We start from the raw sequence: 25,770 nt of genomic DNA, 5'->3' as shown, positions 1-25,770 counted from the left end.
GGAAACATTAGGACAGGAACGGTAGGCACTATTTAGTGGATATGCCAACCTTTCACTATTTACCATTTATTTATAGACAAATGTAGGTAGTCATTGACTTACAACAGTTCATTTAGTGACCATTCAAAGTTACAATGGCACTGGAAAAAGTGATTTATGACTGTTTTTCACACTTACGACCATTGCAGCATCTCCATGGACACGTGATCAAAATTCAGATGCTTGGCAACTGGTTCATATTTATGATGGTTGCAGTGTCATGGGGTCATGTGATCCCCTTTTGCGACCTACTGACAAGCAAAGTCAAGGGGGAAGCCAGATTCAATTAACAACAAGGTTACTAACTTATCAACTGCAGTGATTCACTGTGGAAAGAAAAATTGTATAATGGGACAAAAATTCTCTTTAACAAATGTGTCATTTAACAACAGAGATTGTGGGCTCAGTTGTGGTCATAAATCAAGGACTACCTGTATTTGTTTTTGAAGAATGACTTTTGGGGGAATCTCTCTTAAAAGCAGGTAGAAGAATAAGGTAATTAAGTATTTGAAATCTATTTCTACTAAATGTAGAAATTATCCAAGCAGTATGAATCTGCCTCTTCTATAAGACCGTTAGGAGAGGCAAAAGATTTTGTTTAAATATTTTTCATTTTTGAAAAAGTCCTGAACATATGCCAAAAGATTGTATGGAGAAGGAGAGAAATTTTAAAAGAGCATAGTGTCATCTATCTTACTCAACAAAATTGGGCCCCAGGGACAATGAATCAAGCTGAAAATATCCAGCAGATAATTAATAAGAGCAGGTTCAACCCCACTTTTGAAAAGATATTTACAATTCTCTTTGCTGATTTAGAGTCACTATGGAGAAACTGTCAAATATTTAGACTCACAGAGTGAGAAAACCCATTTGGTACTAAAAGGTTCTATCACAATATAAGGCATGAAATAAAAGTCCAAAGCTTTAGAAAGCATTATAATCAGTTAATTTTCTAAAAAGTATGAATTTGCATTTTTTTTTAAAAAGAAAGAAAGAAAGAAAGAAAGAAAGAAAGAAAGAAAGAAAGAAAGAAAGAAAGAAAGAAAGAAAGTAAGTAAGTAAGTAAGTGAGTGTTTGGAGGTCCAGCCGCACCGAATCTGACCGAACACTAGTGAGGTCATATATTCAGACCTACCTAGTGGCGATAAGAATGGCGAAAGATAACTATTTCTCCGCTCTTATCGCATCGGCAGATAATCACCCAGCCACCCTGTTTAGGGTGACCCGCTCCCTGCTTATGCAGGAGGCTCGGGAGGACCCCTTGCAGGGGCGTGCTGAGGATTTTGTACAGTATCTGTCCGATAAAATTGCTTGGATCCGGGATGGATTGGACGCTGATTGGATAGATTTGGGCGGGATGGCGGGGACGGGTCTTGTGGATATTATCTGGGCTGAGTTTGATCCTGTGGCTCCCGATGACATGGACAGGCTGTTGGGTAGGCTGAATCCCACCACATGTTTATTGTACCCGTGTCCCTCCTGGTTGGTACTGGCCACATGGGAGGTTACACGAGGCTGGCTCCTGGGAGTTACCAACGCTTCCTTGTTGGGGGGTACCTTCCCCACCGCCTTGAAAGAGGCGGTGGTGAGACCCTTCCTCAAGAAGCCTTCCCTGGACCCAGCTGTATTGGCGAACTATCGTCCAGTCTCCAACCTTCGCTTTTTGGCGAAGGTTGTTGAGAGTGTGGTGGCATATCAGCTTCCCCAATACCTGGAGGAAACTGTCTATCCAGACCCGTTCCAGTCCGGCTTCAGGCCTGGATACAGCACTGAGACGACTTTGGTCGCGTTGGTGGATGACCTCTGGAGGGCTCGGGACAGGGGATGTTCCTCTGTCCTGGTTCTTTTAGATCTCTTGGCGGCTTTTGATACCATCGAACATGGTATCCTGCTGCGGCAGTTGGAGGGATTGGGGGTGGGGGGCACCGTTTATTGGTGGTTCTCCTCCTATCTCTCTGACCGTTCGCAGACGGTGTTGGCAGGGGGGCAGAGATCGACCTCAAGGTGCCTCAGTTGTGGTGTGCCACAGGGGTCAGTTCTCTCACCTCTCCTGTTCAACATCTACATGAAGCCGCTGGGTGAGGTTATCCGTGGTTTCGGGGTGGAATACCATCTGTATGCTGATGATACTCAGCTGTACATTTCCACCCTGAACCACCCCAACTAAGCCATCGAGGTGATGGTCTTGAAGCCGTGCGGGTCTGGATGGGGAGGAACAGGCTCCAGCTCAACCCCTCCAAGACAGAGTGGCTGTGGGTTCCAGCGTCCCGGTACAGTCAGCTTATGCCTTCGTTGACTGTTGGGGGTGAAGTATTGGCCCCCAGGGGGAGGGTGCACAACTTGGGCGTTCTCCTGAACGATCGGCTGTCCTTAGAAGAACATTTGACAGCCGTCACCAGGGGAGCATTTTATCAGGTTCGCCTGATTCGCCAGTTGCGCCCCTTCCTTGACCGGGACTCCTTACGCACGGTCACTCATGCCCTTGTTACTTCCCGCCTGGACTATTGCAATACTCTCTACATGGGGCTCCCCTTGAAGAGCACCAGGAGGTTCCAGCTAGTCCAGAATGCGGCTGCACGGGTGATAGAGGGAGCACCGCGTTGCTCCCATATAACACCTATCCTGCGTGGCCTGCACTGGCTGCCGGTAGCCTTCCAGGTGCAATTCAAGGTGTTAGTGACCACCTTTAAAGCGCTCCATGGCTTAGGACCGGGATATCTACGAGACTGCCTTCTGCCACCGATAGCCTCCCAGCAACCTGTGCGCTCCCACAGAGTGGGCCTTCTCAGGGTGCCATCGACCAAACAATGTTGGTTGACGGCCCCCAGGGGGAGAGCCTTCTCTGTGGCAGCAGCAGCCCTTTGGAATGAGCTGCCTCAGGGGCTACGCCAACTCCCCGACCTCCGGACCTTCAAATGTGAACTGAAGACTTTATTATTTCGTCGTGCGGGACTAGCCTAAGTGTATTTTAATTGTAATTTTAAAGGGGTTTTATGTCGGTCTATGACCGTTTTAGTTGATTTGGCCTACTAAATATTTGTTTTTAATTCTTTTTAAATTTGTTATTTATATTCTGTGTTTTAATATGGTTGTAAACCATCCTGAGTCCTTCGGGAGAAGGGCAGTATAGAAATTAAATTATAAATAAATAAATAAAAGAAAGAAAGAAAGAAAAGCAATTACCTCACTTTCTGTGTTATTGCATTTTGCATCAAAACTGTAGCTGAATAAAAATCCCTTTTAAAGATAGTAACTGTCTTGCAAAGGAGATACGTTTTTACATTTGGACATTTTCTTATCTGTTTAACAGTACATACTTGCCTGTAATATAACTTAGGGCAAATTATATGATGGCAGGAGGGTCATTTATTTTCATTTGGGCTGTCCTGACCCAGTATAAATAAACAGGAATCATTCCATTAAAGAGACACAGGGATGACACATATGTGAATGTGGAACCTTTCCTATAACCCAGCCCGCAAGAGCTGTTTCCAAGCAGATCAAATTCAGATAACAGAATACAGCTGTTTGGGAAGAAAATTCATGGTACAAACAGCAAGGAAGTATGTTATGGACTGGTGAGATTCACCATTCCCGTCTCTGGCTCCTTTGTTATATAAATCATACCCAATTTGGAGTTGACTGGTTAAACTAACATTTAAAATTAACATGTAAACTGCTCAGAGAATACTGTAAAGCACTATGGAGTGGTATATATGTCTATGCGCAATTGCTAAAATAAAATGATAGTTAAGCCCATATGATACCTTCCAGATGTGGTGGGACTATGATTTCCAGAATTTCCCACCATTTTGTGGTCCCCACTGGATTTGTTGACTGGGAATTCTGGAAGCTGAAATCCTCACCCATTGCAATATACCACAGGGGATAGTTAATGAAGAGGTTTCTTATTCTTTGATGTATATTTGTTTCCACACCTTTTTGGTACTGAACCAAATAACTGGATTGTTCATGAACATCTATCTTGTCCTTTCTTGTATACAAACAGGCATACACAAACACTTCGCAATATGGATAATGAAATCAATATCTCAGAAGATTGCAACACCATGATTGATGACTGCAAACTATAACATGCAATATGAAGTAATCATAAGACTGTCAGAAATCCACAAAAGCAAGTCAAGAGTATTAAAACAAGAAATCTAATCATTCTTCACAGCATCTTGAGTACGTCTTTCAGTACTTATGTTGGCACAGTCTTCATTAAATAGAAAAGAAAGAACATTCCGTATAATTTTAAAAAGACACAACTGATTGATCACATTTCCATATAATATATCTAGTCATATTTGAAGATTTCATGTGCTTGTCATTTCAGGAGTGATTCACATATCTGGTTTCTCTCTTGTGTTGAGTTATGCTAAGTGTGTTTTAGCTGTTGCACAGAGATTTTCTTGTACCACCAATTTGTCAAAGGAACTTTTGTCAAAGTTGGGGTTGAGTTAATGTATGGCCCGAGTCCCTAGTTTTTCACTATTCTCACTCTTACCTAACTTTCAATATTACATTTCCTTTGTCAGTTTTCAGCTGGGCTTCTGAAATCAAAGTGTCAGATTGCTGGGACTATTTTGTTCCAAAGATGCCTATCCAAGATTGAAAATTTATTCTCTGCTATAACATGTACTACAATTAAGTGATTTGTAACTATTACAAGAATGGTTATCATTATGGTTGGTTGCCAGATATTTAGACCAATTTGGCATTTTTCTCCACCTATCCAGTCCTTCCCAAGGACTTGGGATATGCAGATAGCATTAGCACTTAGACTTATATACCGCTTTACAGTGCTTTACAGCCCTCTCTAAGCAGTTTGCAGGGTCAGCATATTGCCCCTAACAATCTGGATCCTCATTTTACCGACTTTGGAAGGATGAAAGACTGAGTCAACCTTGAGTCAGTGAGAATTGAACTCCTGACAGTGAGATGAATTAGCCTGCAATACTGCATTCTAACCACCGCACCACCATGGCTCCTCAGATATCATCTAGCAGATATCATCAGCATCAGCACCAGCATCCTGCCTTTTCTCCAACATGATTGAATTTTCATTTTTAACTTTAACTTTACGAATGAATATTGTTACATTAGATCCGGATGTATGTTTATCATGCATTTAGCACTGATGAGAAAAAGCATTTTTTTGGGGGGCTCAGTTCAATAGCTAGCACAGGAGAATTTTAGTTCATATATTAAACCTAGACATATTCTTATATATTATCCCCAGTTCTGAATAAAAAACTATAGGACCAAAAGAATAATTCTCTAGATGAGGTGGCAGATCTATGCAGTGCTTCAAAAAATGTCTTTAAGAATCTGCAAAAGCTGGAATATAATACCTATCTACATTAACTTAAAGCAATTGATTCTTTCTCAGGATTCACAAAGCTGGTGCTATGTCATATTCCCCACACACTCAAAACTAACTTTTGGAAATCAATTCTGCAATATTACATGTATCTAACACGTTCTATTGAATACTGTATAGTAAGTTCTTCACCAGATAGGAAAATAATGGCGACTTCATTTTTTATATTTTATTTTCGGCTTAACTGTTCTGTCCCCCCACCTCAGTCCGGGAGGCACGAGAAATGACTCAATTAGCCGGCAATTGAGTCCACGGCAGCGATCAGCTCTGGCAGCAACCCAGCGAGTGTCTGCCAAGGTTTTTCTGTTATCTTTCTTGATGCCGGCGTGTCAACCAGGAAGTCAGGAATAAACAGCACTTCAGCTCAAGTTCTCTCCAGGCAGTTTGTTTTGTTCATCACGAAGCAGTATAGCAGCCCCTCCTGCTTTTATACCCTGTGGGGTGTGGCTCTGTGACTCAGCACTTTCTAGGCCTGCCCCACCCCTGCTTCTGTTGTTCCCGCCTCTCTTGTCTACGAAACCTGGGATCTAAGCAGGACTGATTGTCCTCAGCTGGGTCTGGAAGCGTTTCCTGGGTGGGGGGGAGATACAGGAGACAGAGGCCTCATCACCTCTTCCACCTGGCCTGCCTCTGGCTCCTGGAGCTGAGCCAGGGAAACTGGCCCTGCAGAAGGGAGCCCTGACGGCCCTTCCCCCTCACTCTCTGAGTCACTCTCTGGCAGGGGGCCAGGCCCAAGGGGAGGGGTGGAGCCACAACATTAACAGTTTCAGTTTATTGAGGTATACATAATTGTATCTTTACAATTTATATTGTTTTATTTGTTTCCTACTATGATTTGATTGCTTATTAGTAACCTATGACTATCAGTAAGTGTTGTATCTTATGATTTTTGATGAATGTATTTTATATTTCTGAAAGCATATGCACCAAAGACAAACTTCTTGTTTGTCCAATCACACTTGGCCAACAAAGAATTCTATTCTATTCTATTCTATTCTATTCTATTCTATTCTATTCTATTCTATTCTATTCTATTCTATTCTATTCTATTCTACTCTACTCTACTCTACTCTACTCATAAATGCATAAAACTCATCAAGGATTCCAAGCCTCTGGAAATAACAAAATTAGCAAGCTATTAAGAATATAAGTAGACACTTACAAACCCTTTTGTTTTTATTTGTTTGGTCTTAGTAAAGATACTGTCCAACTATTGTTTGACCTATATTTCAACCATTTCCTGCTATTTTAAATTATTAAATATTAGATGAAATATCACACAAGAAAAACATTTGGATCGTGGAAGATATTTTTTCAACAACAAATAGTTCATCAACAAAGATCTTTTCTCCTGTCAATACATACACATTGTTGGGAACTGCCCCATTGTGGGAAAAGTTACTAGAGAAACTTGTAAAGTTAACAAAAGAAACCTAGTAAGCTTTTTCTCACCTAAAGTAAAACTAATTTGTATATGGAGAATTTTGGCTAATCTTTAATCATCAATTATTCTCCCAACTATCCATTTCCAATGCCTCTTCCTCTATTTACAGCTGCAAAAAAGATAGCAATCCCAACAATAATTTGTAACCTCTGTGAAGCTTTGAGAAGATAGATAAAAATAAACACCAAAGATAGGAAAATAAATGCAGCATATTTTCACAGGAACTGTATTCCCACAGCAATGTGTTAATATCTCCAACTGTACTAATTTGATAGATTTCCCCTTTGGGAAGTTGATGGAAATAACAGATTGTCTATTTTCTATTTTCATTCTGCATTTATCTACTATTTATCTATTAATGTTTGTTTGTTTGTTTGTTTATTTTATCATTCATTCATTCTTCATTCTCTATACAAATTGCTCCCTATTTAGTTTGCAGGAAACATTTGTCCCTTAGAAATATTAACTTTTCAACTGTTATAGCCATAAACAATGAAATATGATTAATTTCACTTCAAATAGGCTTATCAATCAGAACATAGCATAAACATATTGCAATTGCTTCTACAAATTAATTGCAATCAGCTTAGAATGGCTATCCAATCAAAATGCATAGCTAATTATAGAAGGTTGCCAAATTATTTTAAGCTGAATTTCAAGTAAGAATTAAAATTTTATGTACCCTAAGGACCTAACTGTGAATGGGGTAATTCAAAGATTGGCCACATGAGTACATGACACCAAAGGCCATTTCCTCACTAATGAATACTATAGCATTACTGTCCCATTGTTGCAGCAATAAAGCCTGCTTTCATTACTGCTATATTGGGACAGCAGTGCTTGGATGATATTATAAGGCACTATAAATCACCAGTGAGAAAATGGCTGTAGACAAAGAAAGGCATTGTCCCCAGCTGAAGATATTCCTTGGATATCTGCCAATACCTTGGAAACCAAAATAATACAACTGGAACATTTCCACATATATACTTCCAAGGGAAATCTTGGCTCTTCTGAAATGTTGTAGCTTCCTCAGACATGTTAGGTTATGAAAAGCTACAAAACGAATTTCTAAACTGGAATATTTTAGTCCCAACTATTCTTAATAAGTACAGTAGCTTTTGACTTGAACTACCAGACCAGATATCTGTTTTCTTCAACATATTTCACACATTCTGATACTTCCTCTCCACAGTTATTCTTTTGTCGCCAGTTGTTCTTTCAACCTCTTCCATTTTCACTTGTGGTTGATTGTAATCTACCCCTTTCCCTAGACATTCATGGTATAACAGGGACTGACTAGATCGAGTTTCCCCAGTGAGTGATTAACTGAATTCAAAACCCCTTAGTCACAGTCCAACACTGTAATTGCTATACCATACCAAGATCTATACCATACAAAGAAGACGCATTATGAACATATTTCATACACAAATTTACATATAAGAATATCAACCTTGTAAATATTTTCCTTTTCAAATAGTTAAACATTTTTCAATTCAGTAATTTTATTAAAAGTATTGGATTCTTTTATTTTTTTTAAAAAAACAAAGATGTTTTTGTTTAATGCAGATATTCTTCTCTTAAGTAAGATACTATTTGCTATAGTAGCCTTCTTGATGCTGTTCTCTGTTCGTATATATGAACATTAACTCTTGAATTGGGAGTTGATGTTTACACGTCTGGAGAGCGTATATCTTGGGGAAGATGCAATGTTGCAGAATAGACGGGTTTGTCAGGAGATTCCTCGCAGTAGAATAAGCAATAGAACCCACAAATACGGATGTAATAGTAATAATCAAATAACATTATTATTTAAGAGGGGGAAATGAACTTGTTTAAATTTCATGAATATCTTGTTTAATAGCAAGAGAGAAACCATGCCATTATTTCCAGAATCTAACATTAGCCATAGAGTACGGGGGTCAAATCTGTGTCATCATGGCAGCATTACATTACATTTAGTGACTTTTCCCCCTTCATTAAACTGGGCGTGGGAGTAGCCAGCGCATGATGCATCTGGCCCGCAAGCCGTGAGTTTGACACCACTGCACTAGAGAAATTTTTGATCACAGCACATTGAAAATGATATGCAAAAGAATTCTTACAGAACTAATTTTGAGAAGAGTAATAGCACAAACATTATAACAATGCTTGAAAATGATTGACTACATATATATTAACATTGATGCAACATTGGGCAGCAACTTTGGAAAATATTACTGTTTATTTTAATTAAAGGACAACTCCAGCTGTCAACTTCCTCTGAAATACTATGACACCGCTGCTCATTCTGAGTTCACAGATAAAAACAACTCACTCAGCAATAGAGAGAGCAATTTATAATATTTTTTGACTACATTATAGCAATAAATTACATCAGCAAGATAGGTCTGGGAGGTCCTATTTTTCTCCCCAGGATTTTGTTTGTTTTTATTATTCTTTCATTTATGTTTTTAGACACTGATAATAAACATGTCAAATTATTCACAGACTTTGTCAGTTTAAATGATACTGGAAATACGTTATTCCGGTTCCTCCAGCCAACAATGTTAAAAGTAAAGCAGTAAGATCAACAAAAAATATCAATTTACATAAAAGTAGGCGAATGAACTTTAAGGCATAGCCACAGAACCTTGGGAATTAGGAAAATATTCGCACAAAAAAGCCACTGTTTTGACATTAAAAGATTGGCTATATTTGAACATCTTCCAATAACAGAGCTTTGATGATTATTTGAGAAGGAACTGGATAAACACTATAAATATAGCATATTACCTGTATTTACACGGTACAGCAACAATTTTGTTCACAGACATGACAGACCCAGATAGTTTTGCAATGAGTATATTACTTGAGTTTCTTTAAATAATTCCTCAATATGTTTTGTTGGTTTTGCTGTAACAACTAATACTAATGCAGATTAATTAGAGACTTGAGCAGGGAACAAAACCAATGAATAAGCTAGGAAACCATAAACAAACACCCAGATTAACATGGTCCATTTCAGATGTTGGGGAATCAGAACAATCTGATGACTCTACGACTGGTGTAATTCTAGAGATACTTGACTACATGATCAAGAACAGCAGGAGTACATACTGTATTCCCCCCATCCACCCTGGAAAATAAGATTTGAGGCTAAAATCAAGACAACTCGAGAGAAGTTGGTCATCTGGTAGAACTATAGAAGAATGGAGATTAGGATAAAACATGCTACTGCAAAAGATACAAAAACCTGACTCCATCTGAAACGCTAAAGACTGCTAAACAAAGGAGATGCACTAGAGATGAAATAAAATGAATATCTAGATAGCACCTGCCGCAGGAATGATCCACACCTAGTGGCTACTAAATTAATAGCAGTGCATGAATACTTACCACCCCCACCCAAACTAGATAAAACAAAGAAGGCCAGTATATCATAAAAGATACTTGCAAAGGAATAGTTCTCTCCATTTCAGAATCTGACTCATCAGAGAGGCCCAAAGGGATGATTAGAAAGGTCCATTCCCCATTTCTGGAAATTATTTGAACCATCAAGTCTTAGAGAATCATTCTGGACCTTCAAAGAGCATGGTCTTCCTCCTCTATAAATCCAAGTCACTCCAAAAACACACACAGAGAGAGATAATGGATGAGAAGGCTGACTTGTCTTGTTTACTATTTACTAAATCTGCACTACTATTAATCTTCTCATTGTTCCCATCACCCATCTCCTTCTACTTATGATTGTAACTTTGTTGTTTGTATCTGTACAATTTATACTGTAATTGATTGTTTCCTGATTGCTTAATTGTACCCTAAGACTATCATTAAGTGTTGTAAGTGTTGTACCTTGATGAAGGTATCTTTTCTTTTATGTACACTGAGAGTATATGCATCAAGACAAATTCCTTGTGTGTCCAATCACACTTGGCCAATAAGGAATTCTATTCTATTCTATTCTATTCTATTCTATTCTATTCTATTCTATTCTATTCTATTCTATTCTATTCTATTCTATTCTTTAGAAAGGCAGAGGTCTGATTTTGGCTCAGCTTCTTTTGTAGTAGAGCAAGCCAAGAGAGAAGGTGGTGTGATAGTGAAACGTAAGTACAATATGTCCCTTGAAATTATACCTGTGCAAGAGCTGGTTCGTGCTGAGTGTGTATGTGGGTGTTTGTATACATATTTAGTCTTAGGATCAGAAAATGTTTGGAGTTTCTATCTAACAGAATCCATAAATGAGCTGGACTAACATCTGGTTTGGGTCCTACGACATGCAGGTTCAAGCCCCACCAGGCCCAAGGTTGACTCAGCCTTCCATCCTTTATAAGGCAGGTAAAATGAGGACCCAGATTGTTGGGGGCAATAAGTTGACTTTGTATATAATATACAAATGGATGAAGGCTATTGCCTGACATAGTGTAAGCTGCCCTGAGTCTTTGGAGAAGGGCGGGATATCAATGCAAATAAAAAAAAAGCAGCTCTATTGTTCATAACAGTTTTATTAACCAATAAAACCAATATAACCAATAAAAACTGATTACAGAATCAACATACGGTATTAGATTTGATTTGATCTTTTTTTTTTTTAGCAAAAAAGTGTTCTTTGGGTAGGGATAGTCCATCATAAATGGATCACCATCTGATTAAGGTTAGATTAGTGGCTACAACTCACCTGTGTATGGGCTTATTATGATACTATTCCTCAAAAGGTCATTGGATCCTTCTGGGTTCCAAGTTATCTTGAAAAGGTTGGAATTGGTTTCATCAATAGATCATCAATAGTACATGCAATAGAAGTATGTTTGGACAGTCAACTCAATCCCTGCTGAGTGCCCTCTCTAATCTGTTTCAAAGATAGCTAAATATTAAAGTAGCAAGGTAAATGACTGGAGCGCAAGTGAATGATAGGACTACCATCTGCTAAGGATCAGGATCAAATCCATTTCAAATTTTATGCTGTGGTGATAAGTGCTATAAAGAAATGGCTCTTTTCTGCTTGATTTGATCCACAAATTCACACCCCACTGAACAAGAAGTGTAAAATTTCTGGAAACGATGAAGCGATGTAAACATTTTTATTATTCTTTCTTTTGACAGAAGAAAAATGACATTTTTGGAAAAACTGTAATACAGTGAGTGTTTATGTTTATGCCACTCTCTGATCTCGTCACTAGGCAATTTTAAGATCAGCGTAGTGTGTGTGTGTGTGTGTGTGTGTGTTTGTGTATGAGACAGAGGCTTTGTTCAAGTATCAGGTTTGGTATGTTTATTAAATGTAAAAGTAAATTTAATCAAACTATAATTATGCTTACATTAAACTTTTTTTTGTTACAAATGAAAAAATAAGATGCAAATTATAAGAAACCCGGGGATTTTTTTTTTTTATCAAGTTGAAATAAAGTTGAAGAAGGAAGGAACTATCAACTTGATAACAAAACAGAGTTATGTCCTTGGGGCCTAGTTAAAAGCAGCAGATGTAAGCTTGAGGTTGACCTGTAGCCTGTTGGATTTTCTTTAGTAATTAATAGAAGGAATGTAACTTGATAGATTCTTCTTGAGATGTCAGCATTTTTCATAAAATTTGCCACAGTATCCTTCTCAACCACCTGAGAGGAGAATACAGGATACAACTTTTTAGTACTTCATTCTTATCCCTGAGGAGACGTTCGGGAAATATTGCCTAGAGACTATTGTTCCTCAAAGCAGAGACTATTATACCATGTTTCTGTGGCCTCTATATTGCTTCTACTGTTTTACCTCTGGTGGCACAGTGGTTCAAGTCTAGTATTGCAGGCAAACTCTGTCCGTAGTCTGGAGTTCGATCCTGATGGGGCTCAGGGTTGATTCAGCCTTTCATTCTTCTGAGGTTGGTAAAATGAGGACCCAAACTGTTGGGAGGACTATGCAAATATTGCTTACATTGTAAACTCCCCAGAGGATGCTGTATAGAGCTGTGAGGCAGTATATAAGCTTAAATGCTATTGCTATTTCTTTTCAATATCTGATAAAATTGCTATATACATGTTGATGATAGTCTGATCTACTTTCCCTGTGAGCTCTTCCAAAAATGACCCTATAGTCAATAATGGAATGGATGAGGGCAGCACACTGAAATTGTATCCAGAAAAAACAAAGTAGTCATTGTGATGTGCTGTAATTTCAGAGGGAGGATAGATCTGCCTATCCCCAATGGGATTGCATTCTCCAAAAAGGAGCAGTTTGAGGATACATTTAGATTTTAATTTCTGGCTCCAAAATTGGGAAGGCCAGGAACACCTTTTATCAGAGAAGGAGGAGGGAGAAGAAGGAGGAGGAGGAGGAAAAAAATTCTGTACGGTGGGGGCGGGGCGGTTGTCTCACTTGGCAGCACTGACTTTTCAGATTCAAGAAGTTTGTTTCACTCATGAAATATCCTAAGTTTTACATAGTCCTACGGATCAGTAGGAAGGTTAATCTATTCTATTCTTTCTATCAGATTGGTGATAGACAAAGTTTGAATAGTCAATTTGTTCAGCAAGTGTTTCCAACATTTAAATACCGGAAGGCCAAAGACTCTTTATTTAATCCCATTGTGATTCAGATGAAAATGAAGAAACATAATTACAATCTAAATTCCGCAGTTAGGAATCTATATTTTCATCTAAAAGTAATATTTTCAAAATCATAATAAAGTAATTTAGTTAATCAGTTCATCCTAGCTTAGGTGAAAGACTTCTCTCAGTTGCAATCTGAAATGCCACTCTTTATTTGGAATCCACCACAGCAGCAATATGCAATGAGCCCCAATGTGACCCACTTGGAAGGTGATGAATTTATAATCTAGCACTATTGAACAATCACACCTTGCCCATTGATTCTTTATTTTTTTTTCAGTAACGTGATATGAATGCTATTTATACCTATTTTGGCCAAGTATAAATAACTGTATCAGAAGTTTATTTTAATTTAATTATCTAGCTAAAACAGAAATTGTAACATTTAGCAAACAATTTTCTTCCATACTTTGCAAATAATGCTTTTTAAAAAAAAAACCTATTAGGCCATATAAACACAGATTTTAAATGCTGCTGTTTTGATTTAAGAAGCACAGAACCAGCAAAGGTGTTTGTCTCCACATTCTATTCACACCTCAAGCACACTTATTTATTTTAAACTCTTTGCGGAGTTAATTTACATTTCTTATGCAAAAATGCATTCTTCAAAACCCCATCATCTTATGCTTTATTAGAGAATGGAAGAGTATATATTATCAGTTCATAAATAATGAATCAACTTTAACTGCTTCTTTTCAGAGGCATTTCACCAAGGGGCAATTCTAGGTATGCTACTGAATAAGGACTTAATGGGGAACTGTAGTTGAATACTGATGTGTGTGTATGTTTGTGTGTGTGTATCTACACATACATACACACATACATTGATCTATATATATCTATGTGTGTGTGTGCGCGCATGTGTACACAAACATTTCAATTTCAAATCTTTATTGTCAGTGCACAACATACGTACAATGAGATTGGTTAAGCTCCCTCAGTGTGCCCCCCCAACACAATGTAACAATGAAGACAGAAAATCCCATACCCAATAAATCATATTAACAAAGCACCCAGTCCTATTGCACCAGAATGAACATCTTACACATTGCGCCGGCCCTACAGTCCATCATACTAAGTAGTTATGATGTTATTTCTCATTCAGGAGTCTGACAGCCCATGGATTAAAAACTGTTCTTCAGCCTGTTTGTGTGGCTGGCTATACTTCTATATCTTCTTCCTGATGGTAGGAGGGTAGAGAAGTGATCACCAGGGTGAGAGTTGTCCCTGAGAATTTTCCTCACTCTTCTAAGCAGCGAGCCCTAGCGATCTCATCTAGTGATATCAAGGGACAGCCCACAATGTTTTGTGCTGTGCTCACCACCCTCTGTGATATTTTTCTATCCATGGCTGTCAGACAAGTGTGCCATACTGTGATGCAATAAGTGAGGATGCTTTCTATTGTGGACCAGTAAAAGGAGGTCATCAATTGTTGTTCCACCCTGTTCTTACACAAGACCCTAAGGAAATGGAGTTTCTGATGGCCTTCCTGGCCACCTGGATCATGTTGCTTTTCTAGGTGAGGTCTTTGCTGAGATGGACTACCAGGAATTTAAAGGAGGAAACTCTCTTTACATAGCCCCCCTCAATGTAAAGTGGGGCAGGTTCCTCTCTCTTCCTCCAGAAGTCCAACACCATCTCCTTGGTCTTGCTTATGTTCAGGTGCAGGTTGTTTTTTAAGTACCATGTGGATGGTTTTTGAACCTCCTCCCTGTACACCGTTTTGTCTCCACCTGTAATAAGATCCAGTATAGTGGTGTCATCTGTGAACTTAATGATTACAGTAGATGGGTCTGACAATATACAATCATATGTGTACAGTGAATACAGGTAAGGACTGAGCACACAGCCATGTGGAGAGCCAGTGCTAAGCTTCATGGGGGGTGGATATGACAGACCAAACCTTCACTGTTTGTGGCCGGTCCCTCAGAAAGTCTTTGATCTTCCATCACAGATGGAAGAGGGGCACACACACACACACACACACACATTATTCAGCTACATAATTTTTTATGTTACAAGATAATTATTTGAATATAAGATGATGTTCACAGAAGAGTGATTACATGGTAAACAGATATCAGATCATAATAAGTGTCTAACACCACTGTTGTATTATCAGTGACAGTAAGCTTAACCTCCAATTATAAAAATAAATTGGGAGGAAAAAAATACTATTCTTTTAAACTGATTTATATATACAGTCTCTCGGTAGCCATACCAACCATAATTGATATGGTATATTTAGGCGCACTCTGTGCACAATCTGTGCACTTAAGGACCAGAGCACTGTGGTAGGTAATTTTGGCCCTGTAGAGGAAGATTATTTCAAGTTGAAGAGAGCAAACCTCTTCGAAGAAAGGGTTTTTTCTCCTTCTGATTTAGCTCTTCTATTATTCAAACATAGTACTTTCTAAATCAATTTATATTTGCAAAACAACAACAAAAACCTAGACGTACAATTCAAATAATAGCTTAACTGAACTATACTCATTCTTCCTTTCCAGGCAGTTTTCTCAGTCTGGTTCAGAGATGTCCTCAGTTCTTGTAATCACTAATCAATATTATTGAGAATTAGATATTTGAGAAATCTGTCTTAAAGAGATACTATCAGGTAGATTAAGTTTAGGATATTTCCTCTCCCACTCTTCCCTATATTGTTTTCTAAGTATGTATCCTTAGTAAAATATTCATATTTTAACTTTGGTATCTCCTCTATGCCAAGACAAATAATTTAATTATTAGCACAATCTTGTATATACCTTCTGAGAAATAAACACCATGTAGCTTACCTGGTCTAACAAGTTTAGGGCTGCAATCTTATTAACAACAGATAGAGTGCAATGTTGTCTCACACCAGGGACTTTAGAGGAAGAAAATACTGAGCAATAGTCATGAACTTTGCAAGAAGGATTAGGAGTTCAGGGAACTGAGGGACACCTTAGTTCCATTAAGACAGATTTCCTTGACCTGTTGTCAACTATGAAATCAGGGCCCACACAGGATGCTTTTTCAGCATTATCAACCAGAGACCTATTTCTGTCTTCAGAATTTCATGTTCAAAATTATGAAACTGCTACTAATAAATCAGGCATTTCTGAAACACTTGATTGGCTGATTGATAGAAAGCACTTCTGAGAGCTCTGTCTACATATAGTATGAAGCTTGAACATGGTGCTGGATATATTAAAAACAAATAGCCTCTCCCTGAGGGACTACTTGGTGATAGCCTTATATCGTATCAGTACAGACAAACAACCAAAGAAGAAGAAATGTATCTTGATTGCCACGTAAGGGAGAGTAGATAGGTCCCATTAGATTTCATAAGATGAAGTGACTGAAACTAGGGACAGTAAATTAATGTAGTTCATAATGGCAAATACTGGACAGCCACACTGCCAATTTTCAGGTGTTCATTATTCCCAAGAGATATTACTGTTTGTGGGAAATTCTAGAATTTTAAATGTTAAATCTCAACCTTGCAATTCCCCGGCAACATCATTGGTCTCTCTAGCAGAACTAATAAGGAATCTCAGTGGATTCCATTGGGAGGCAATTTGGATTACTTGCTCCTTTATTAAACCATCATAGAATAACCTTTTGCAGAAAGTCCAGTTCACATTTGCCTTCCTGAGGGAGGATGGGAATTGTGGTGGGAAATAAAAGGCTCAACTCCTTAAATATATGAAATGGCAAAGGATTTGGCCTTTGTTTTTTAAATTGTAAAACTATCTCCAATGCTCATATCAGTGCTCAAGTTTTTGCAGAAAACGTCAGTTTCCCTCTCATTTCCTGAAGTAGCTTATGCCTACACAAAAATGCTGCAGAAAAGGAAAAATCTCTTATATTAAAAACTCTCCCTTTCACCCTTGTTATATACTTGGACCAAAGGGAAAATTTACAGACATATAATTTGTAACCGCAATTTCATCCTCCTACTTGGGTAGAAAGCTATAGTAAAGCACTATGGAGGGTATGCAAGTCTAAGTGTTATTGCTATTTTCTTCCTTCTAACAGTCTTGAATCTGTACACATAATTTGTTTCCTATTTTAGTGTTACATGCCACACTCTTATCACCTGACTCTTCTTGTATATGTAATGAGAGTTTCATATACTGGATATGCTGTGGCAGCTTCCTTTCTTGATGTTTGTAACTGCTCAAGAATCCTCTGTACATATACTTGGTCATTCCTGATAACTAGAGAGGAACAGGTCAAATTCTGCTCCACTCTAGTTATGTGCTTGCATTTAAAGGCTGAGTTCTGGACCAACACATTTTTATAAGACTTTTTACTCTTGCTCACTCACTCTCATTTTTAATTTGAAGAAATGTTCGCCCATACTATGTCTTGGATGGATGGACTACTCAGCCACACGGTTTCAGCCAAGAGTCTATAAAAGAGTAACATGTAATCACTTAAACCAGTCTAGGATGACTCAATGTTTACAAATAGAAGATTACATATGGTTTATTTTCAGTTTTACCAAGCCAAGGATTTCACAATCTGTCAGCTGGAGTAAATAGAAGGAAAAACTATATTTTCAGATGCCAACAATAAAAGGCATAAATTTTAAAATGTCAGTGCATTCAGTCAATTAAGTAATGACATTTGGGAGTATCAGACTGATACCAAGTAAGCAGCTCCTTTATCCCTAAGCAAATTATTGGTTTTTCTATCCTAAAAATAGGCAGTGCTCCTGATTGTGTAGAAGAATTGTGTATATGCGCAGTCAGTTGTCATGTACATCCTTCTGAGAAAAACAGATATGATAGACCAAGTCCCTGTGCCAGGATCAGCATATCACTGTAGAGAAAGATGATAATATAGACGAAGTCCTTTTGCTATTCTCTTATTAATCTTTGATGAACTGATGGTTGATTCTACAAGACTAAGATCACTATGCTGCCATTCTTGCAATAAGCAAGACTATAATTATGAGATGGTTTAGTAAAATTTATTATATTTCTTTCAGTTTTCTACCTTCCAACTACTAGGTCAGAGAGAATTTATTTTTTTTTAATCGCAAAAAAGTGATCATTAGCAAACTAATGATTGTCCCTAGACAGGTCAACTCATTTCAAACTATGAAATAATATCAAAACAAAGCAATATGTGTCTAAAATTATTTATCATAATGTGAACAAGCAGGTTTATTTAAGTGTGAAAGTAAAACAAGCTTAAAGTAATGCCAAAAGAGATACATGGTTTGTGCACAAAATCTCACAGAATTGCCACCGTGTCTTAAATAATGAAATAAACCTTTGGAAACATTGTTCTACCAGCCTATTTTTTTCAAAGCTAGAAAGTAGGCAGGGACATACCTCTCCATATATTACAAATATAAACCATCAATTTTAACTTAGTAATCCATAGCACTACTATACTGCAGGGAATACCAATTACAACCACTTACTCATTTCTCTCCAGACTGATGACAAGTTGTTCACTTTCGGCTTGTATAAGAAATTTCAGCATTGCTGGGTGAGTCTGAAAAATGAAATGGAAGAATACAATAATTCAATACAACAAAAAATCTCTCCAACAGGTATAAATGTTGCAAAATTGGGAAAGAAAAATAGGAGCATGGAATTCAAAGTAAAGAGACAAGAAAGAAGCATTTAAATAGAAATAACAATCTCAAAAAAGCATTCATTTAACTTGACAATTAAATTTATGTTAGGTAATCATAGGAATCCTTAAATATGTTAAAGGTACTGATTTAGCACTTTAAAGAGAAATTTGGTTATGTGCTTGAATTGTTAATCTTTATTCTGCTATAGACTTATGTATGAGGGTGTACTCAAGAACAGGAAATCTGTTCTTAATTAAAATCTTTCCCACATGGGATAGTGAATATATACATATATATACAAATACTAAGAATTTAACATGATAGATATGCTAGAGGAAAAATTCCATTGTATAAATATGACCTCTGGTCCCAAAATAACATAAAATTCATATTTCATTATGAAATGTAGAGCCTTTTCCCATAGGTAGGTCACATAAACAGTAAATGTTCTAGCAACTTCAGATTTGCCCATTTATGCATAATGATATGCAACATTTTTTAACTGTGAGTAAGAATTCTCCATTCTCTTTCTCTCCATTAATTTATCTAGAGATATTTGCCTCTTCCTGCAGGACAGTCCTTCTTAATGTGAGGACCAGTTAATATTTTCCTCATGCCATTCCTTTCCATTTCATTCACATTATTCATGAGTTTAGTCATAAAATATTTCAATCACATGCTTCATTTTAAAAGCTACTGCACATAAAATTAACAGGACCTCTTATTTGCTCATATTTCTATCCACCTCTGCCTAAGAAAGGTAGATTGCAATCATTGCACAACAGCTTTTAATATTTTCTCAGTAGATGTTACGGTACGGCTAACATACTCAAGAACTGAGGTACTACCAAAAGAAGAGAATATTTGTAACCCAGGATTGAACTGTGGGATTCTTACTGCTTTCTAAACTTGGTTGTTTTCTGGCAAACATTTTATTGCCCAACTAAGTGATATCATCAGTGATGTAGTCTCCAGAGGAGTGTTTCCTCAACCTTGGCAACTTTAAGGTATAAACTGGCTGGAGAATTCTGGATATTGAAGTTCTCAAAAGTTGCCAAGGTTGAGAAACACTGTTCTGGGGCTTACTTCTGTTGATATTGGTTTTTGCCAGACAAAACATGGATTCCATGAGAGGAAGGAAGGCATCAGCTTGAATGTAGTGGGAAAATAGTTGTGTGCTTACTCAGGTGGTAAAAGAGGCATCAGTACAAGGAGTTCAGGGGATGGTGCGGATTGATCAGTTTTAAACTAACCAAAATTTCAATGTAATTTGACAAATCATAGTGGGACAAAAACTCAAAAATCAAGGCTGGTATAGATTGTTATTTCCAAGGTCCTTTCGTTATATAATGGTAAAGTCAGGAGAAGGTAATTATTAGAATAATTTTGATCCCCCCCACAAAAAATCTGTTGATGTTATTTCAATCCTCATCTTATAGAATTAAATTAACTAGAATAAGCTTAATGTGTTGGACAAAGATACAAAGGCAGCTTATTTTCAAAAACAAGGAGATCCCACTCTCATTCTTCTGATTCTTTTGTTTTTGATAAATAAATCATACACAGAAATATATGAGAGGAGATTTCCCTAAAGAACATCCAAGGTACTGAAATCTCTTTTTTATTTTTACTCTTTCATATGGACTAATAACTATATTTTTACTCCTCTGTTCAAGAAGCCTTTCTTAGCAACCTAGAATTTAGTTTAATAATTTTCCCATGACCTTCTCCATGTTCTATTGGTATATACATATTCCTTTCTAATGAAGCAGGCACAAATGTTGGTCCTATGAGAGCTTTCACCCCCACATTTCAAAATACTAAGCAGCTACAATATGGAAGAAAGCTTTCTGTTTGCACTCTGAGGTAAAATCTCTTCCCCTAGGACTGTGTGGGAAAAGACAGAAGGTTTTCTTCCACTAGTCTGCTGTGGGATCTGTGAAACTGTCAGTGGGAATAAGTTTGACAAAAACAATTACCGTATATACTCGAATATAAGCCGATCCGAGTATAAGCCGAGGTCCCCAATTTTACCCCAAAAACTGGGGTAAACTGGGGACTCGAGTATAAGCCGAGGTGGAATGAGGCACCTACCGGTTGGGGAAAGCCTCCTCCTCAGCTGAGAAGGCTGGCGGCCCCGCCCGCCCTCTCACTGCACCGCAGGGCTTCCGTCCGCAAAATGTGAAAAAGAAAAAAACTCGAGTATAAGCCGTATATACTCGAGTATAAGCCAAGGGGCTTAAAAAAAAACAAAACTCAAGTATAAGCCGTATAGACCCGAGTATAAGCCGAGGGGACGTTTTTCAGCACAAAAAACGTGCTGAAAAACTCGGCTTATACTCGAGTATATACGGTACAGGAAACAACATTTCCCATGAACTCACAGAAAGTATTTTTACAATATAGGAGGATTCCAGGTGACTCAGCCGCACATGTACAAAAGTCTCTGCTTAAAAAAAAACAACCCACACATATACATATTCTAGAATTTATGCTCTGGAGATGACTATTTGATTTCTAAAGTTTATAAAATATTACTTAGGATGAACTTGTTATGTTATGTTACGGATTGTATGGTAAAATGATTATAATGTTAGTTATAATATAAAGTTAGATCAATGGGAGAATACATGAATTAATGGTTTAAAGTTTACTTTGAATTACATTTTGAAAGAAAAAATCTATAACGTAATGTATTGATGGGATTTGACTCCAAATAGATTGGCAAGAATGTATAATGGAACTTCCAACAAATACTGGAAATGTAATCAAACTCCAGATACATTTATACTTAATTGTTGTCAATTGCAGGAAATCAGGAGTCAAGGCAGTTCAAATAAATATAGGTTGATTGTATGCTAATGCTCTCTACAAGAATTTGAACTACTAACAGATAAAGCAAATTGGAGGCAGATAAGAGTCAATGGAATTCAAGGTACTCTGGACATAGAACTCTTGTGAGCATGAAGGGGCTCAAGATTGATGATGTGTTTGACCTCTCCCTCAGACTTAGCCTGGTATCTCCTAGACATGTGGTGGTCTTGTAAACATGCAAAATCATGTTGGATAAATATAATAATACTAATGCAAAAAACACATAAAACACAAATATTAATGAAATCTGAAGCCTTTCTTCTATGTATTACGGATAAAACAACAGAAAAACAATGTGGAACTTTATACAGCTGCAAGGATTCTGTGTGCCAAATATTGAAAAGAAAAAGGAATACTAACAATGGAAGAATGGATTTTGAAATTGATTGAATTGGCAGAGATGGTGAAATTAACTGCGTTGACTAGAGACAGTTTGAATGAGTTTATAAGAAACTGGAAGCCATTTTTTGAGTTTTTGCAAGTTAAATCTAATAATGGACATTAGCAGAGGGCCTTGAAGTTTAATATACTTTTGGGGGTTTAACAGTTAACAGCTTTTTTACAATAGACAGCTTGGGATTGATTTGATTGATACACAATAGATTTTTATATTTCAGATATTTGTTAAGAGAAATTTAATGTAAAATAGTAATTTGGTAAGCATAGGTGAAAAATATATAACTACTTGTGGCTCTGCAATGCAAGGGATCAAATCAGATTTGTGTGAGATACAGGTATCAGCATTCAACTAGGATGGAGGTCATATGCTTATTGTTAACTTTATATTTATTGTATATACTTTTTCCTTTTCTTTTTTGTGTGTCTTGTCTGTAATTCTTGGTTTTTTTATTCTGTATTTCATTTTATCTTTGGAAAAAATAAAAATATGTAAAAAATAAATAAAAAACACATACATATTCTTATCTTATGTCAATAATGGCTTTCTCCTTTTCATTCTATTAAGTATGATAAAAGATGAAATACCACAATCATTTTACCACAATAAATAAATGTTTAGAAAAAAATCACTGGCATTCACCAGCTCCTTGGGTGTTATTTGTAGCTTTATTTTGAGATGATTTTAGCTCAACTTCAAATTTCAGAGAAAACTCCAGGCAAATTGGCAGAATGGGATTGGAGATAGCCCTACTGTGAGTTTTGTACTAGGTAAGAAAATAGTTCAGAACCTAGAAGTAAGCATTTAGAACTTGAAAAGGACAACTTTTAAGATATTCCAACAGCAGCAAAATCATGAGATCAGGTCTGAAACTTACTTTTTAACACTCAAAATAAATAATATGGCAAAACAACTAAAAGTTATATAATTGCTACATATAGAATGTTTGAATTAAAGCATTCAACATTTTAAACAGGATTTTTTTCCTATATTTGCTTTTTAGAAAAAGGATCAATACAACTTATTGTTGTAATTATACAATTTATTAAATACTGACTTATTATACACGCATATGTGCACACACAAACACACACACTAAATCCTTCATTTTACACACACACACACACATACACGCATGCGCGCGCGCGCGCACACACACACACACACGCACACACAGTTAGGCTGTGAAAGAAGAATGCTAGAAAATGCAAAAAAATGCTAAGGTTTTGTATTAACTGAGGCAAGTCAAGAAATACTTGGCAGGTTTTTTTCCTCAAATTTTGCTGCCAAGCCAAACTTATATTCTGGCCCAGTAAGAATAAAGAACACTTCTTTCTTTAGCATTAGTTTTTGTACAAAAAATTAAAATATAATGGTAAAACTATTTATAGTACTTTATTAATAGCTGGTTCTTACTCATCATGACTATTCTTTATGGTTATGATAGTTATGATTCTCCTCTAAAACAGGGGTGTCCAACCTTGGTAACTTTAAGACTTATGGACTTCAACTCCCAGAATTCCCCAGCCAGGGAATTCTAGGAGTTGAAGTCCACAGGTCTTAAAAGTTGCCAAGGTTGGACACCCCTCCTCTAAATGTACTGATTCAGTCAAATGAACAAGATACATGTCCCTTTAAGAATTGCTATTAGAATTACTATTATAAGGCACATCTACAGTTACTGTTTAAAGTTTTTTTGGCTTGTGCTCATGCTCACGTGACTCTAAACTGACTTGAGAAAATCCTATTTGACTGAGACACTTTGGCAACAGGTTGCAAAACACTCAGTCTAGACCTCAACTATCAGGTCCTCCAATTGGACAATTATCCTGCTGTATGCTCTCCTATCTTTCAGCTCCAGAAAAAAGAATGCCAATGGTCAAATCTCCATCAGTGGTGGGTTTCAATTTTCTTTTACTATTGGTTCTGTGGGTGTGGCTTGGTGGGCGTGGCATGGCTTGGTGGGCGTGGCTTGGTGGGCATGGCAGGGGAAGGATACTGTAAAATCTCCATTCCCTCCCCAATCCAGGGGAAAATTATTGCAAAATACTCATTTCCTCCCAATCAGCTGGGAGTTGGAAGACAGAGAATAGATGGGAGCAGGGCCAGTCAGAATTTTTACTACTGGTTCTCTGAACTACTCAAAATTTCTGCTACCGGTTCTCCGGAACTGGTAAGAACCTGCTGAAACCCACTTCTGATCTTCATGCATCTGAAAAGTAGCCAATTAACAACTAGGGGAGACATGAAAGCAGTATTCCAGTATTTTATAGACTGCCACAAAGAGGGGGGGGGTTCAATCGATTTTCCAAAGCACCAGAGGGCAGGACAAGAAACAATGGATGGAAACTAATCAAGGAGGAAAGCAATCAGTAATTAAGGAGACTTTTCCTAACAGTGAGGACAATTAATCAATGGAACAGCTTGCCTTCAGAGGTTGTAGGCAGGGGTGGGCTTCAAAAATTTTAGCAAGGGGTTCTCTACCTGGTTGCTGGGTGGGTGACCATGTGGACATGGCCTGGTCAGTCCCTTGAACCATGGTGGGGGCGGTGTTTTTTCCCTCCCTGGGCTCTGGAGGCTTTTTTTGAGCCTCTGGGAGGGCGAAAATGGCCTCTCCAGGTTCCGGAGGCCTTCTTCCCGAACTTCCAGTAGACCCTATTTTCGCCCTCCCCATGCCTCCATGCGTGCCCTACACTTACCTGCATCCAAAATGGGCTGTGTGGGGACTCCTGGGAGGGAGGGGTGGGCAGGGCCAGCCAGGAGTAGGATTTGGAGGCTCTCTGAACTGCACAGAATCTTAACTAGAGGTTCTCCCGAACTCATCTGAACCCCCAGCAGCCCACCCCTGGTTGTGGGTGCTTCATCACTGGAGGTTTTTAAGAAGAGACTGGCAAGTCACTTGTCTGAAATAGTACAAGGGTCTCCTGCCTGAGCAGGGGGCTGAACTAAAAGACCTCCAAGGTCCCTTCCAGCTCTATTCTGATTAATTCATTGAATTGGATTTAGACGCAAAAAACTGAAGAGTGTAGTCCAGAACAGAGAATATCAGTTGAAACAACAGAAATATACAATGAGAGTACAATAATGCACCCTGAAGTCATTTTGATGATGAATAGGAATTAATACAACGTGGCACAGTCAACTCTTGCCCTCCAGAAATGGTTCTGGCAAAGTGAGGATAAGCCCTTAGTCATCAAAATCTATCTTAAATTTATTCTTATCCTTAGAATCTATTTATGCACTTTTTTCTAAATTATTTTTTGCACTATATTTTTAGTGTCCTAATATAAGAAAATATTAACTATCAATTATTATATTGTATATCTCTATCTTTGTATCATATTATATAACTATAATCAATTCCCTTTTTTAAGAATGTGAACAGATAGATTAAGTTTTCTTAGTAAATGGAATAAATAAGTAAAAATATATTTCAAAGAAGTATAATTCCAAGTGAACTTTGGTCTC

The 25,770-nt window shown here is 37.6% G+C and overlaps 1 protein-coding gene across 1 annotated transcript in view; it reads right to left on the bottom strand.

The window, feature by feature from the left end:
• Positions 1-25,770, bottom strand: part of ADAM12 (ADAM metallopeptidase domain 12) — a 302,284-nt gene that overhangs the window by 215,783 nt on the left and 60,731 nt on the right. Inside the window, exon 3 of the mRNA XM_058188276.1 lies at positions 18,873-18,946. Within this exon, the coding sequence (XP_058044259.1) occupies positions 18,873-18,946 (74 nt within the window). The remainder of the gene's footprint in view (positions 1-18,872; positions 18,947-25,770) is intronic.

This window comes from Ahaetulla prasina, chromosome 6 (assembly GCF_028640845.1).
Source record: "Ahaetulla prasina isolate Xishuangbanna chromosome 6, ASM2864084v1, whole genome shotgun sequence".
In the NCBI taxonomy this organism is placed as follows: Eukaryota; Metazoa; Chordata; class Lepidosauria; order Squamata; family Colubridae; genus Ahaetulla; species Ahaetulla prasina.
The sequence above is the reverse complement of the archived record's forward strand: the minus strand, read 5'-3'. Positions and strand labels throughout refer to the sequence as shown.